Here is a 14,857-nt window from a genome sequence, read left to right on the forward strand (position 1 = left end):
TTCATCCTCTATTTTGCATGAACTCTGACTCCTGCTATCTTTTATTAGATGGAAGATGGTATAAGACACCAATGTTTGAGAAAAATTTGTAGGAGAAAAAATAAATTTGGTAAATTGCATCTATAACATTTTTCTCTCTCAACTTTGTTAAAGTTTATTTTATTAATTTTATTTTATTTTACTTTATTTTATTTTATTGATGGAGCACTCCTGTTTTGCTCGTAGGACATCAGTGTTGAAAAGCCCTAAATTTCAATATCATAGTTTTAAGTAGCTTTCGGCATCAAAATTTTAAACTTGCCTTCAAAATCAAATTTGTTTTTCTTACTTTATGGCTGTGTTTATTGTTTGTTTGTGTCTGTATTTCCAATGAGAATATGATGGCATGGACAGTGGGACCACTGTGGTTCTTGAACTGCCAGATCTGCATTCACTAATTGCTTTACAAACCTTTTCCCCATTGTTCTCAAAAGCTGTCAAATTTATATTTCATATTATTAAATGCAGCAACGACAGCAACGCTAAAACACACACAACAAATCTGAATTTTTAGTTGCAAATTTTGTTATATTATCCCTTTTCAATTGCAGGCTGATAGTATACATAACCCACCAGAGGTGAAAATCCATTAAAATACAAAATACTTTTCAAACAAATTTTTCTTAATGCTTTGGCTTTGGTAACAATATTACATTTTCTTTCTTGAGTGAAAACCAAATTAATAAAAGGAAAAGTCTGGTAAGGAACTCAAGGATGATGATGATGAGTTTATTATAAATGACTATGGATAACTGACTGAGTTGTTGTAGAGATATTGAACAAATTATTTTTTCTAAAATTATTTACTTCATGGTGAAACTTTAGTTGGCCATTTTTCTTTTTGTCCAGTTCTTTACTTTAATAACAACATTTTAAAGTTATATAGTTCATGACTTATAAATAGTATAATTATCACCCTACCCCTTTTCAATACTGTCTATATATTAATAGTAATAAGATCACTAGACTAAAAACCTAAAGATATGGAATTCCAGTAGGTGCTGCCATTTGGTTTTAACTCAGTGGCTGCAAAGAAGTCACCTGCTTTTCTATCATTTTTAAGTTTGGGATGAATATTTCTCTAAAATATTTTCTAAATAATTTCATCATTTGTAGTGAGTAAAATCAAAGTTATACTTCTAGATTTGTTGTTAAATATTAGTTTGCTAAAACATAAAACAAATATATTATAAATAAAGTTATTAAAATTCACTGAATTTGAGTTGTCAGAAATATAAACACTGTACATTTCTTTAAAAAGTTTTAAGGTGCCCGTTTATACCAAGACAATAGTTTAAGATTCTCTTAAGTTTCAGTGATGAACTATGTATACTCAGGATAAGGTGGTGCTTGATCTTATATTTGTTTATTCTTAAGTATCCCAAGTTATATCTAATAAACATTGACTTTGAATTATATCCAACTATTTTTTTAAATAAACACAGGTGTTAAAAGTAGACACACATTATCATTATCAGAGCATGCATTTCAACCAATATCAGTAATGTTTTCATATATATTGTTGATGTGTATGTATGTGTAGAGAGAGAAACATTAACATATTTTACATAAACTGACATACACACACTGAAGCACACACACACAGAAGTAGACACACACATACAAAATAATTAACTGCAGCAAAGTTTGTTGTTTAGTTATTATGTTTTATATTTCCAAAATACTTTAAAATATTAGCTCATTAATTCTTTTCTCTCTTAAAGGCTCTGTTATATAAATTGATCTTTATTCAGTAAGAATAAATATTTTGTATTCTGTCAGATATTCAGCCCACTCCTTTTGGATATCTCAGCAGGCAGCTTGTCTTAAAACCAAATTTTTCCAATGTTGAAAACAATGATAAATAAACTACAATTGCTTCTTAGCTAATGAGAGCCAGGTAACAAAGGAGGTGTATTTTCACACATATTTTCATTAGAACACAAGTGCAGAGGTATTTGTGAAGTATTGTTATTTAGCACCATGCAAGTGCAACATTTTTCACTGAGTTATTACAGTATTTTATAACTATCAAATTGTCTTCTTTATTACATCAAGTCATTCCTCTATTTTACAATTGGAGACCAAGAAAATAAGATAAACTTATATAGGATTTTGAGAGAGAAGCGAGTTAAAGGTAGTATAAACTAATATCTGATATTGTAGGGACAAAATCTGATGATAATACTGAAACCAGAAGACATATTTGTAGTTACAGCATATAACATAGAAAGAAATTCATCATATTTTACTTTTGTTTTGACCACTGGATGTCCAGTTGTAGACTTAATGCCTTTATGTCCAACTGTAAGAAGATATGGAGAGAAACAAAGTGAATGCCTGGATGTGAAACATTGATATAGCTTACTGAGGAAAGTCATGGAACTTCCAACTCTATCCATCTTCCAGGAGGAACTCAACACTCAGTAGGATAACTTACATTTCCCCTTGATCAAAAGGGAGGACATTGACCCTGAAGATTTCCCATGATCCCACTGAAATCTCTTGTTTTCCAAATCTTGTAAGTGGGCCAAGAACTCAAGGACCAATAACAGGTTGCCCCTAGCATTAATTGATCTTGGTAATGAGTTAGACCTTAAAGAGTCTAAGTTTATTTTCTAGATCTTAAACATGTCTATGACCCAGTACTTTGCCATGCGATGTGAATACATCAAGAAAGGATGTTACATTCTTTTTCTTTTTCTCTTTTGAAGAAAACAGTTAATAGATGGTTTACTCATTCATTTGTGATAGGATTACAACTGGTAACAAGACACAAATCCTGCCTTCAAGAAATTTGTATTTTTTGTGAGAATGAAAATTTGGCATGAAATAGAAACATAATCACACAAAGTGATAAGTCCATTGAAAACAAAATTCTTTGTGTCCATAGGAAAGGCATTAGCAAGTTCAGGATGACTGCTCTTGAGAAAATGACATCTATGAGAAGAGGACAGTTCTTGGTTAGCTAGGTAGACATGAGAAAGAGGAGAGAGCTGAGTCTAAGGCAGAGGGCTTGGAAAGTGTCAGAGGCAAGAGAGAAGGACTACAGTTATGAAAGAAGGAAGGAGGAAAGAGGAATAAGAAAGAGAGAATCAGAGGCTAAGTCACGAGAAGCCTATGAGCCTGGTTAAAAAGTTTGGTTTTAAAAAGGAAAGGGACATAATAAGGCTTGCATTTTAGAAGGACAAGTGTGATTATCACATGGAGACTACAGGAGTCATGTAGAACTGTAAGCAGGGAGGTGCATTAATCTTGGAGAAAGAGGCTGGGGAGGTCTGATCTGTGACCAAAGAAAGTGAAACTGTGTATCTGATGTTCAGTTAGCCAGAGATTCAGGAAGAGCAATGTTTTGTTAGTTCTTACCTAAGGCTGAGAAGATGGCTGCTGCCCAGAACATTTCTCCCATTAGTGCAGGGATAAAAAGGAGGCCACCCATGCGTTTTCCATAGATCTGCTGAAATGGGTCTAACATGGTCACATATCCCTTGGAACGCATAGGTTTTGCAAAAAACAGACCACCTAAAAGGAATGAAACAAGTGTTTATGAGAAAATAACAAATTCATAATATAATATTCTTTATTATGCTATAATTTCTAGAGGGAAATAAAATTTTAATATATGTTGAAGAAGCAGTCTAAAATAATATCATGTGAGTATAGAACCAAGAAGTGTTTAGCAACCAAAGGCATATATCTTAATACATTTGTCATTGTATGCATCCAAAGAACAATTGAATGGTGTATCCGAGGCATGTAGATTGAAAAAACATGGAGGAACACAGCATTCACTAAAATGACTTCATGCATCACCTAGCATAGCAAGTATTTAGCTAGTTTGGGTAAGCACAGGATTTTTTTTTAGATTTTATTTTTATTTATTTTTAAAGAGGGAAGTGGGGGAGAAAGAGAGAGAAACATCAATGTGCGGTTGCTGGGGGCCATGGCCTGCAACCCAGGCATGTGCCCTGACTGGGAATCGAACCTGTGACACTTTGGTTCGCAGCCCGCGCTCAATCCACTGAGCTACGTCAGTCAGGGCAACATTTTTCTACAATGGTTATTTACACTGTTTGACTTGTTATTTCACTTTTTATTTGTATTCCTGTTCTTTGTGATTTACTGAGTCAATCACTGAGATCTGAACTTTCACTTACCTAAAATCAGACTAAGAGAATATCCAATTGGTGCCTGAGCCCAAGCTAGACCATAATCTGGTACATACACTGCTTCCGCTGTTCCGTTGATATATCCTCCTCCAACCCAGGTTGCTGAAACAGAATGAAAATTGAGGGAAAGACATTCTCATACTTGTAATACCTGAGACCTGCTCATTCTAAAACAGTGACTATTAGCCTCATGTGGCTATTTGAGTACCTGAAATGTGGCTGGTCCCCATGCGCTGTTCTACGAGTGTAAATTACACACTGGATTTCTTTTTTTTTTTTAAGATTTTACTTATTCATTTTTTTAGAGAGGGAAGGGAGGGAGAAAGAGAGAGAGAGAAACATCAATGTGCGGTTGCTGGGGGTCATGGCCTTGTACCCTGACTGGGAATCGAAACCGCGACACTACACACTGGATTTCAAAAGTGTAGTATGTTAAAAACTTTTTTAAAAAGACTTAGTTTGGAAAACTAAATGTAGGATTACTCAATTTTTTTTTGTATTGACTACATGGTAAAATGAAAACATTTGCAACATATTGAGTTAAATACATTCCCTTATTTACATCAATTCAACTATTCTTTATGTTGTCTAAAGTAGTTTGTAGAAAATGTAATATTACATTTGTGGCTCTCATTATACTTCTTCTGGACAGGATTGCCCCAGATGTCTTCTAAATCCATTTAGTCATCAACATTTATCGACACTTTTAAATGACATTATTACATCATAAAGTCTGAGATCATATGCAATGTAGTATATGACTATTTACATTTTCAGTAAAACTGTAACTTTGCCCCCAGTCTCCTAACATGGATCAAGTGTCTTTATTTTGAGTTTCTTCTGTTTTAATTGTATTGATTAACCATGTAGATCATGACTATTGTCCTTAAAGAGTGTGTGTGTGCATGCACATGAACATGCATGCAAATATGTAGTTGTGCATGTGTGTACTTTTTATTAATAGAGTAACTTTAAATCATACCTAAGTTATTTACTACTTTAAAGTGTTAAGAGAGTGAAGGAAGGGGAGAGATGACATTTACTCCAAGGTTAACTAAAGTGAGTTTAAATTACTTTTTCTCACTCTCTTCCCAAGTACCCAGCATATAATTAGGACCTAGACTAGTATTCAGAAAAATTTAACATGTTGAATGCATGTCTACTTGCAATTCTTTGTTCTAATCTGGCTCTTCTAGTAAGCTATTTGACATTTCATAGAGAATAATAAATGTTTTAGATGTTATTTAGTAAAATTTCTGCAACATAATAGCTGAAGGGCAGGTAAAGGAACCCCCCCAAAAACACATTTTGGTTAAATAGGTTTGAAGATGATATACAAATTTTACCATTTTCTTTGATATTGCAATATAATATTTGATTCTTGCTGAAGAACTAAAGTTAATGGAACATTTACATTTCTGCAGTTTATGTATTTTAATAACCAAAATATTTAAAATAATTCCTATGTAGAATTCGTGTAAAATTATAAGACATGTAGATTAGTAAGAAGCTTATATATGAGTGAAACTGAATTCTAAGCTATATCATCCAATTTGACTCTGAAAACTTTTCTACAATCTCACAGAATGTAAGTAAAATTTTAGAATATATACATATATAAAACTATACAAAACAAGCTTTTCTGTTATATTCATGCCAAAAATCTGTTTAAAAAAATAAAAAGCGAAGAAGAGAGAATATTTTGAAGTTAATACTACTTTTAAAGGGTTAACATCAAAAGGCCTCTCTGCAAAGGAATTTTAAGTATATTAGATGGAAAGTTTCTGTACAAAATCCTAAAGTGGGCAAATAATTAATTAGGAGCCATGGTCATCTTCATAGGAGCTTTTGCATGGGTGTTAACAAATAAATGCTGTCATTTGTCTTTTTCATTCTAAGCCCTGCTTAAATTTTACTTTTTTATTTTTATTTTTTATTGTTGACAAACACTATTACAGATGTCCTCCATTCCCTCCCTTTGGTTCCTCCACCCAGGTCCAGCCCTCATCCTGACCTTTACCACATTGTTCTCTGTGTCCATGGGCTATGTATATAAGCATACATGTTCTCTGGCTAGTCTCTTCCCATCTCCCTTACCCCTTACCTCTGAGATCTGTCAGCCTGTTGGATGTATCCATGTCTCTGGTTTTATTGTATCCGTCAGTTTTTGCTCAGTACATTCCACATATGAGTGAGATCACAAGGTATTTGTCTTGTTTTGACTAACTAGGCCCCTGCTGAAATTTTAAAAAGGGTTCACCTATCCCAGCCTCACTGGGTGTATAACTAAGACCTGAAGAAACAAATCCTCACAGGCACCAGACCTGAGACTTCATCTTTCATGTTTCTGCTAGCAACTGGAACTGCAATGTTTCACTGCATAAAAGTAAATGGTCTGATGGTCTTACAAGCACAAAGCTTATTAGCAATCATTTTTCATTGTGTAGGTCTCTTCTTCCTAGTCCAAAAAGAAAACTGATGCCTGAATGATCACAAATATTATAATATAGAAGTAGAGACTTAGGTACCTGTTATGGTTATAGCCTCTCCATTATCAAGTTAGTACCTTATAGGACAGAATTTACTCTTCATGTTTGTATATTTCATGTCAGAATCATAAATGAGAAAAAAACTTTTAAACTATATGTATTTTTATTTTTAATTTTTATTCTTTATCAAAAATATAAAATCAATGATCTGACGAGGGTTAGATAATATGATTCAGATTTTAAATGAAATATGATATTGACCAAGATTATTTTCAGTTCTGAGAGATTAAAAAAATTTTAAAACTGGGCTAGACCATGACTCATTATAAAAAACATTATAATTCAATTTTTTCTGTATAGTTTAACAGCCTTTAAGTGTAACAAACCAGTAAGAGAAAGACAAACAGCATATGATTTCACGTATATGTGGAATCTAATGAGCAAAATAAACTGGAAAACAAAATAGAAACAGATTCATAGATACAGAGAACAGACTGACAGTTGTTGGGAAGGGTTTGGGGTCTGGGTGAAAAAGGTGAAGGGACTAAGGAAAAAAAAAGAAAAAATCCTCAGAGACACAGATAAAAGTATGGGGGTGGGGAAAGGTAGAAGAAGGTAAAGTAGGGGATAAATGGTGATGAAAGGAGACTTAATTTTGTGTGGTGAACACACAGTACAATATACAGATGATGCATTATAGAATTGTACACTTGAAAGCTATATAATTTTATTAACCAATGTCAACCTAATAAATTCAATAAAAAATTTTAAAAGAGGAAAAATAAATAGAATAGATTATTAAAAACAGCCTATTATCACTCTAGGTGATAAAAGAACAAATGTAAAATATTATCTTGATGGACAAAAATAAATAGAATGTTACATTAGAGTAATACAACATTATAATAATTTACAATGAACAAATTGCATTGATATGTAACAGCTTATTTATTATCTTCAGTGTTTTTTGAGTGAAATCAACCAGCTTTGTTTTGCTTTGTTTTCTCATTTTCTGTGTAACAGAAGAAACTTAAGGGAAATATAATAAAAATGTTTTAATCTGCTTCAAATACCAGTATCAGATTTGAATCTTTAGGAGAAAAAAGAAATACTGTAATGAAAAATGAAAACAAAGACACAGAGTTGTGCTCACTGTCTATCAGTTAGGTAGATACTAAGAAAAAAAAATCTGAAAAGCCATGCTAAAATTTTAATGAATGAATTTTATTCTTTGGATTTTGTATTTATCTGATTTTGCATATTAGGCATCATAGAAAATATTTTGCACAATACAATTATTACATACGTGTGACTGGAAAAAATATACAGAGGGTAAAAAAAAGACCTCTTCACAACTGTGTACATTTATAAAGAGATGAGGACAAACCAGCTAGAGGACTGAGTATGCTAACACTGTGGAGAGGCCCTGGGTGTGGCTCTCAGAAGTCCAGGGTTTGGCCCTGACTCTGGTCTTTGTTAACCATGGACTCTGTGCTCACTTAATCACAACATTCAAATATAAAGATAAAGGTATTCATAAAGACCAAATGAAACCATGTACACTTGTCTAAGAGTTAACAAATATGTGAATATCTAAAAGAGCAATCTACAGTCCACAAATTATTCTAGAACACCATAGATTTCAGGTGGCCAAACAGGGACGTAGTCTTCACACATTGGTTTGGTAAGGTACTTCACACAGAGAGCAAATAATTTTCAAATGACACTTTAGGACTAATACTGAGCATCATTTGGATATGACTTATAATGGGATATTTTCCAATGAACACTCAAGAATTCCTTTCAGTATGGGTTATGTTGTTTAAAAACCTAGTAAGACCCTAAAGTAAAATATATTTTGTTAGTAAATATGTATTAAATACTATTACAAATATAATTTTAAATTGTTTTTCAGAAATATTTTCAATGACTAAAAAATATAAAAGAAAAATAATTCACCTCTTAAAAAGAACCACCTCTGGACAAAGGAAGATAGAAATATCAGCCCCTCCTGACACAGAGAAAGCTCAAATGGGAGAGAGCTGCAGATGGTGGCTGGGGATTCTGTGATAAGGCATGCCATAGACTTTTTTTCCTTTTGTATCAAAGTTCCTGGAAATTTTTCAGTGCTGTGAATTACTAATGTGATTGTGTTCCTGTAAGGAAATTAGTTTGTGAAATGGGAGAATTAGGTTTCTAAGCAGGGCATCAATCAATTTGGAATTGTGTTGCCCCGTATTGATTTATTGTTTAAAACCATCACTAGTTTGTGTTTATTGATACTCATCATTTAGTGCAAAGTCATAACTTCATTCCTGTATTAATAAATGAGAGGAGATGCTGACTTTATCTCATTGACACAAAACTTGTAAGGCTAAGACCCTTTTGCACTTCCCTCCACCTCTTTGTTTTTACAGGTTCCACCCACTCAACAGCCCAGATAGCCTAGGTTTGTTTCATTAATATTCTGTCTGATTAATTATAAAATTGCTTTGTTCAGATACTACAGAGTTAAACTACTTAGCTTTTGTTTTAAATAAATGTAAAATTATATATATAATGAACACAAAGAATCCTCAAAGGACAAAGAGTAACATTTGCTTTGTCACTCTGAGAAGTCAAAGAGGGAGGGCAGGATGGAGCTGAGCTCTAAACCTACCTGTCATGGTAAATCCACCCACCAGCAGACCAATGTCTCGACCACCAACTATTATGGCCTCACTGCGCTCTTCTGTGCTGCCACTGTTCTTGGTTCTCCAGGCAGCCCATATTCCCACCAGCAATATCAGAAGGTAGAACACGATGATAGCTATCAGTCCTTCCACATGGAAAGCCATTTTTATCTGGGGGTCTGGAATCTTCCACAGCTGGCTACTTCATTAAGATTTCTGAAGAAAATACAGTAATGCAATATAAACCAGCCAAGCACACATAAACCGTGAGGAATACACCAGCTGGCTCAGGAGAAATCATTTGCAACTTGAAAAAGTACATCAAAATCACATATTAAAATGTCAGTTACCAACAAGTGTCCATATTATTCTATTTAACAATATAGCATTGTTTTGAGCATTCAAAAGATTAAAATGCTTTGTAACAAATATAATCATTTTGTGTTTGATAAATTCTTTCAATATAAAATTAACTTTTTCTTGTATCTTAACTCAGCAAGTTAAGAAGCTCAGGCAGCAAGAAACTGCTTATAAAGAATATGTCTGTATTTGTTTTTTTTGGAACACTATTCGATCTAGAATTATTCAGTAAGGTAAGTGTATCATAAAAGGCTACTCTGAGAATTCTAACACATTCATTTATTCATTCATTTTTTATCTGTTCTTTCAATTTCAGGAAATGTTTCAAAAGTAAGTTGCAGTGAAAATATCTACAAAACACACACAAAACAAACAAAACAAAAACTTTAGAAAAATTCATTCCAAAAACACATCAACTGCAATTTTCAACAAGTGCCTGTAATTCACGTTTCTGTAGCAAGTGGAGATGTTATGTTTAACATCTTGATCAACCTTCTTCCCTATCCACTGTCTTTTGTTCCTCTCATTTCTGCCCTACCCCCTCAATGGTATATACAAGAAAATGATTTAAAGATACACAAGTCCTTAAAAACATAACAGAGGGTCGAAGTATTAAAATCAAGACTCTTAGAAGAGAGATGTCAAGTTCTAACGCCTTTACTTTGTCTTTATCGCCCCACCCTCCTTGAGACCTCGGCTATTTCATGTACCCAGTTCCCTAAGCAGCTTTGTGCGGGAAACTAATATTTGTGCCTGCAGGTGGTTATTGAGACCTTAGGCAAAAGAGTTAACCTCCCTCAGATTCCGGGGTAAGCGAAAGAAGCCCCGGTGGGCTTGATGGGCTCTGCCTTTGTGAGCTACCGAACCAGGAAGTTCTTTCTCGGGTCTCGCCCGGGGGCTCCCCTGCCCATCTGTTCAGTGCAAGGACTTTGTCTCTCCTGTAACCAGACTTTCCAGTCCCTCGCAACCGAGAACCGTGAGTGCCAGGGAGTGGATAGCCCGCGTGTCCCTATGAAGAGGCAAGAGAACCGCGTCCGTCTGCCTGCTCTGAAAAATACCCCACTCCGCGCCTACAGCGTCGTCCCAGAGTGCAGTCCCAACGCACCAGGGATTCCCCGGCTCTGCTCCTACCTGGGGTGGTCGCAACACGGAGAAGAACTCCGCCAGTTTGTCTGCTCCTGGGACTGCCACCCCCGGGAACAGTGGTGGCTGGGGGCTGCAAAGGTGCAGAATGTGTGTGTGTGTGTGTGTGTGTGTGTGTGTGTGTGTGTGAGCGCCTGTGCGCAAGAGTGCTGGTGGGAAGGTGTGGGCGGGGGTGCAAAGGGGCGGGGGCAGGGCCAGGAGCTGGGGTAAGGATCCACGAGCAGCTCCTTGCCTAGCTTCCCCAAGAACCTGGGCGCTGGCAGAGTTCATAGGTGTGGGCGCCGGCGGAGGGAACCTGGAACTCAGCGAGGTTGTGATAGATCTCACTATTGACAAAAGTCCCCTTTATAAGGGTGGCGGGAAGGGGCGATCGTCAGAGCTCAGGAGTGGACGTCAGAGGAAAGTGGTGCTGGGGTGTGTGCGTGCTGGGGACGGTGCCCTCGGAAGCAGAATGGGTGTGCTGGAACCAGGGACTGAGGAACTGGGGCCCAGCCTGGGCTCTGGGCCAGTGCCGCGGTGACATCAAGGTCTCTGTCAGATGCAGCGAGTCTTGTCACTCCCACTTCCTTTCCTCAGGAAAAAGGGCGTGATTCCATTTTCAATCCTAACTTCTGTGACTCACGAAGGAAGCAGTGAATGGGAGCATTGGGAGGGTCTCAGATAATTATATTTTCAGATGGAGTAGCTGGAAGTCCTTAAGAGAGGAGGGGTCGGGTGTTCTTGTCTTTACAGACTTTGTTGGAATGGTTTCTTGAGGAGCCTTTTACTGAGAGCAGAGAGGTATTCTTCCACTGCCTCCTATGGGCCTGGGTGGGGGATCCTGGTTCTGGCTTCCCTGGTGATGGGTTACAGGGGTTACCAACCTTTTGGCATCTTTGGGTCACACTGGAAGAATATAGTTGCCCGGGCCACACATTAAATACACAAACACTAAGGAAAAAAGTTTTAAGGAAATTTATGATTTTTTGTTGTGCTCCATTCATAAGTCAACCTGGGCCTCATGTGCCCATGGGCCATGGGGTTGGACACCCCTGACCAGTAGACATTTCAGGGACCTTTCAAAAGTCATTTCAAAAGTCCCCTTCAATTCTTAAATGGGATCAAATGAAAGACTCTAGGAGCTGTCCAAAACAAGTGAAGTTAGCACATAAACCAGGGAAGACAGCTTTCCTTGTAGAGCAACTAAATTGATTACTCACAGAAATATCTCGTTCCGGTCTTACAAAGAATTTTCTATTTAAGTTTAAAATATCTATCTACACCTAGATACAGAGATTTATGTACTACCTAGATTATTTATATATTCATGGATATAGTTACATACCTATAGTACATGTAGCTACCAGTGTATTAAATATTAAAATGTGAAACTCTAGCCCTGGCTGGCGTAGCTCAGTGGATTGAGCACGGGCTGGGAACCAAAGTGTCCCAGGTTCGATTCCCAGCCAGGGTACATGCCTGGGTTGCAGGCCATAACCCCCAGCAACTGCACATTGAAGTTTCTCTGTCTCTCTCTCTCTCTATCTCCCTCCCTTCCCTCTCTAAAAATAAATAAATAAAATCTTTAAAAATATATATGAAAAAAGATTCTTTTAAAAAATGTGAAACTCTAAATGGGTACAACAAGAAACAGTGTTTTTTAACTCTTGTCCACATCTTTTCAGGCAAAATTTCAGACCATCCCCCATTTTCTACACTGGATATGAAAATGAACCCTCAAATTTATATCACTATACTCTTTTTCTTTGTTCTTGTAAGAATGATAGCTGTATCCACCTACCATGTGTGAGATGAGGAAGCTGTTCAGAGAGAGCAGATGGGGAGAAAGGCCTGCATGGACGGCTATCTCTTTCTGAGTTTCTGGAAAAGGCTGAGATAGCCTGTCAACAGAAACCCTTTTTTACAGGGAAGGATTATGAATTGAAGCAATCTTAAGTAATTGACCCTTGACATTGGCCACAGGTTTAATTTATGTCATACCTATCAGAATATAGTTAAGGTGATGATGATAAACAGCTAACGGTTGTAGCAGGACAGGTATGGGTGATGGCAGTGTATGAAATAATACAAAAGACTCAGGTCAGGAAGCTAGACTCAAATCCAAAGGGGAACAAAAGAAGTGGCTGTCTTCAGAGAAATATCATTAAGGCTTTAGGTATAAGAATTGGGAATACAGCCAGGACATCAGTCTCTCTTGGGAGCCCACCTAATTCACTTTAAGAAGCCAGACTTGCCAGACTATATTCAGTGCCAGTTCTGGGAAGGTGTATTGACCTTGGAGGTGGCCTAAAGTATTCTGATGTGGCAGATTAGCTGTTTTCATGACAAAAAGCATCAATTGAAAATAAAAACTGATAATGTACTGAATCTACTTCTGTACAGACATTTCCTCATTTGCCAAGTCCTTTGAGCTCCTCTGTCTGATCTAAGGATGATGATACTGCATGTGAATTTCTGTTCCAGACTATCCTCCCAGACACCTGTTCCTCTTTTGCCTTTAGTATGCACCTCTTCCTCCAGTTTCCTGAGTATGTGTGATCATGCTTAGAGTTATAGTATACAGGTAAATAGAAAATCAGTTGCAGCTTCTAAATCATTTGTTTATTTGAGATACATTTTTAAGTGTCTTTTATGTTCCAAGTACTATCCTAAGTACTGAGAAACATGCAGAAAATTATATAGACCCTGCTCTTAAGCAACTTATCTTTAGTGAAAGAAGGAATAAAAAACAAAAGCTCTACTTCGGTAGGCTGTTATAAATGCCAGGAAAAATGTATCATATCACAGAAGTTAGGAAAAGCACAAACAAAAGGCCTTCATCAGACTAGAGACAAGGTAGATTTTATTCATTCATCAAACACATGATGAGCACCCACTGTGTTCCGGAAATTGTGATATGTACTAGATATATACCCAAGCGACTGAAACAAAAAGAACCCTGTCCTCAATGAGATGACAGTTTACAACCTTGCTACTGAAAGTGTGGTCCATGGAGCAACAGCATCAGCATCATCTTTTCTTGTTTTTAAATAACACTGGTTATTTGAGAAGGATGCCATTTAGCATGTACATATTGAACAGGACTTGGATACAAATGTAAATGAATAATGAGATTTTGGGGATCTATTTTCTTTAAGCCCTCGTCTTTCATAATGTCTCAGTTTCTTCATACAATTTTTACTTGAACATTTCATAACTTTAATTGATTACATTTAGCTTCAATTGCAATTTTGGCCTGTCATTTCAAAACCAGAGTGATCATTGGAATCATAAAGTGCTTTATAAATTGCAGAATCTAGAGCTCCACAGCAAGGATTCTGATTCAGTGAATCTTGGAAAGGTTTCAAAAATCTTTTTTTTTTTTGTAGTAGACTTATTTTTCAAGAGCAGTTTTAGGTTCACAACAAACTTGAGCCAAATTTATTCTCAGTATACTCAAATCACCCACACATGCACAGCCTCATTAACATCTGTCATTGGCATCCCCCACCAGAGGGGAGAGGGATGAACCTACACTAAAATATCAGCACGCAGAGCCCACAGTTCCCATTAGTGTTCATTTTTGGTGTACTTTCAATGGATTTGCACAAATGTATAATAACATGTATCCACCATTATGGTATCATATAGGCTAGTTTTACTGCCCTAAGAATCCTCTGTGCTTCATCAGTTCATCCCTCACTCCCAACTAACCTCTAACAATCACTGATCTTTTTACTGTCTTCATCGCTTTGCCTTTTCCAGAATGTCATACAGTTGGAATCAAACAGTAAGTAACCTTTTTTAATTAATCTTCTCTCAATTAATAATAGCATTAAAGTCTCCTTCATGTCTTTTCATGGTTTGATAGTTCATTTTTTATTGCTGAATAATATTTCATTGTCTGGATGTACCAGTTTACTAAAGAACATTTTGGTTGCTTCCAAGTTTGGCCAATTATGAATAAAGCAACATAAATATCTGCGTGCAGGTTTTTTGTGTGGAC

General features: G+C 36.2%; 1 protein-coding gene across 1 annotated transcript in view; it reads right to left on the reverse strand.

The window, feature by feature from the left end:
• SLC5A7 (solute carrier family 5 member 7) overlaps window positions 1-11,017 on the reverse strand; it is a 33,242-nt gene extending 22,225 nt beyond the window's left edge. Inside the window, exons 1-4 of the mRNA XM_028512462.2 lie at window positions 10,861-11,017; window positions 9,357-9,585; window positions 4,197-4,310; window positions 3,406-3,561 (exon numbers count right to left, since the gene is read on the reverse strand). Coding sequence (XP_028368263.1) covers window positions 3,406-3,561; window positions 4,197-4,310; window positions 9,357-9,534 — 448 coding nt within the window. The 5' untranslated portion in view covers window positions 9,535-9,585; window positions 10,861-11,017. The remainder of the gene's footprint in view (window positions 1-3,405; window positions 3,562-4,196; window positions 4,311-9,356; window positions 9,586-10,860) is intronic.
• Window positions 11,018-14,857: the final 3,840 nt, after the last annotated feature.

This window comes from Phyllostomus discolor, chromosome 5 (genome assembly GCF_004126475.2).
Source record: "Phyllostomus discolor isolate MPI-MPIP mPhyDis1 chromosome 5, mPhyDis1.pri.v3, whole genome shotgun sequence".
In the NCBI taxonomy this organism is placed as follows: Eukaryota; Metazoa; Chordata; class Mammalia; order Chiroptera; family Phyllostomidae; genus Phyllostomus; species Phyllostomus discolor.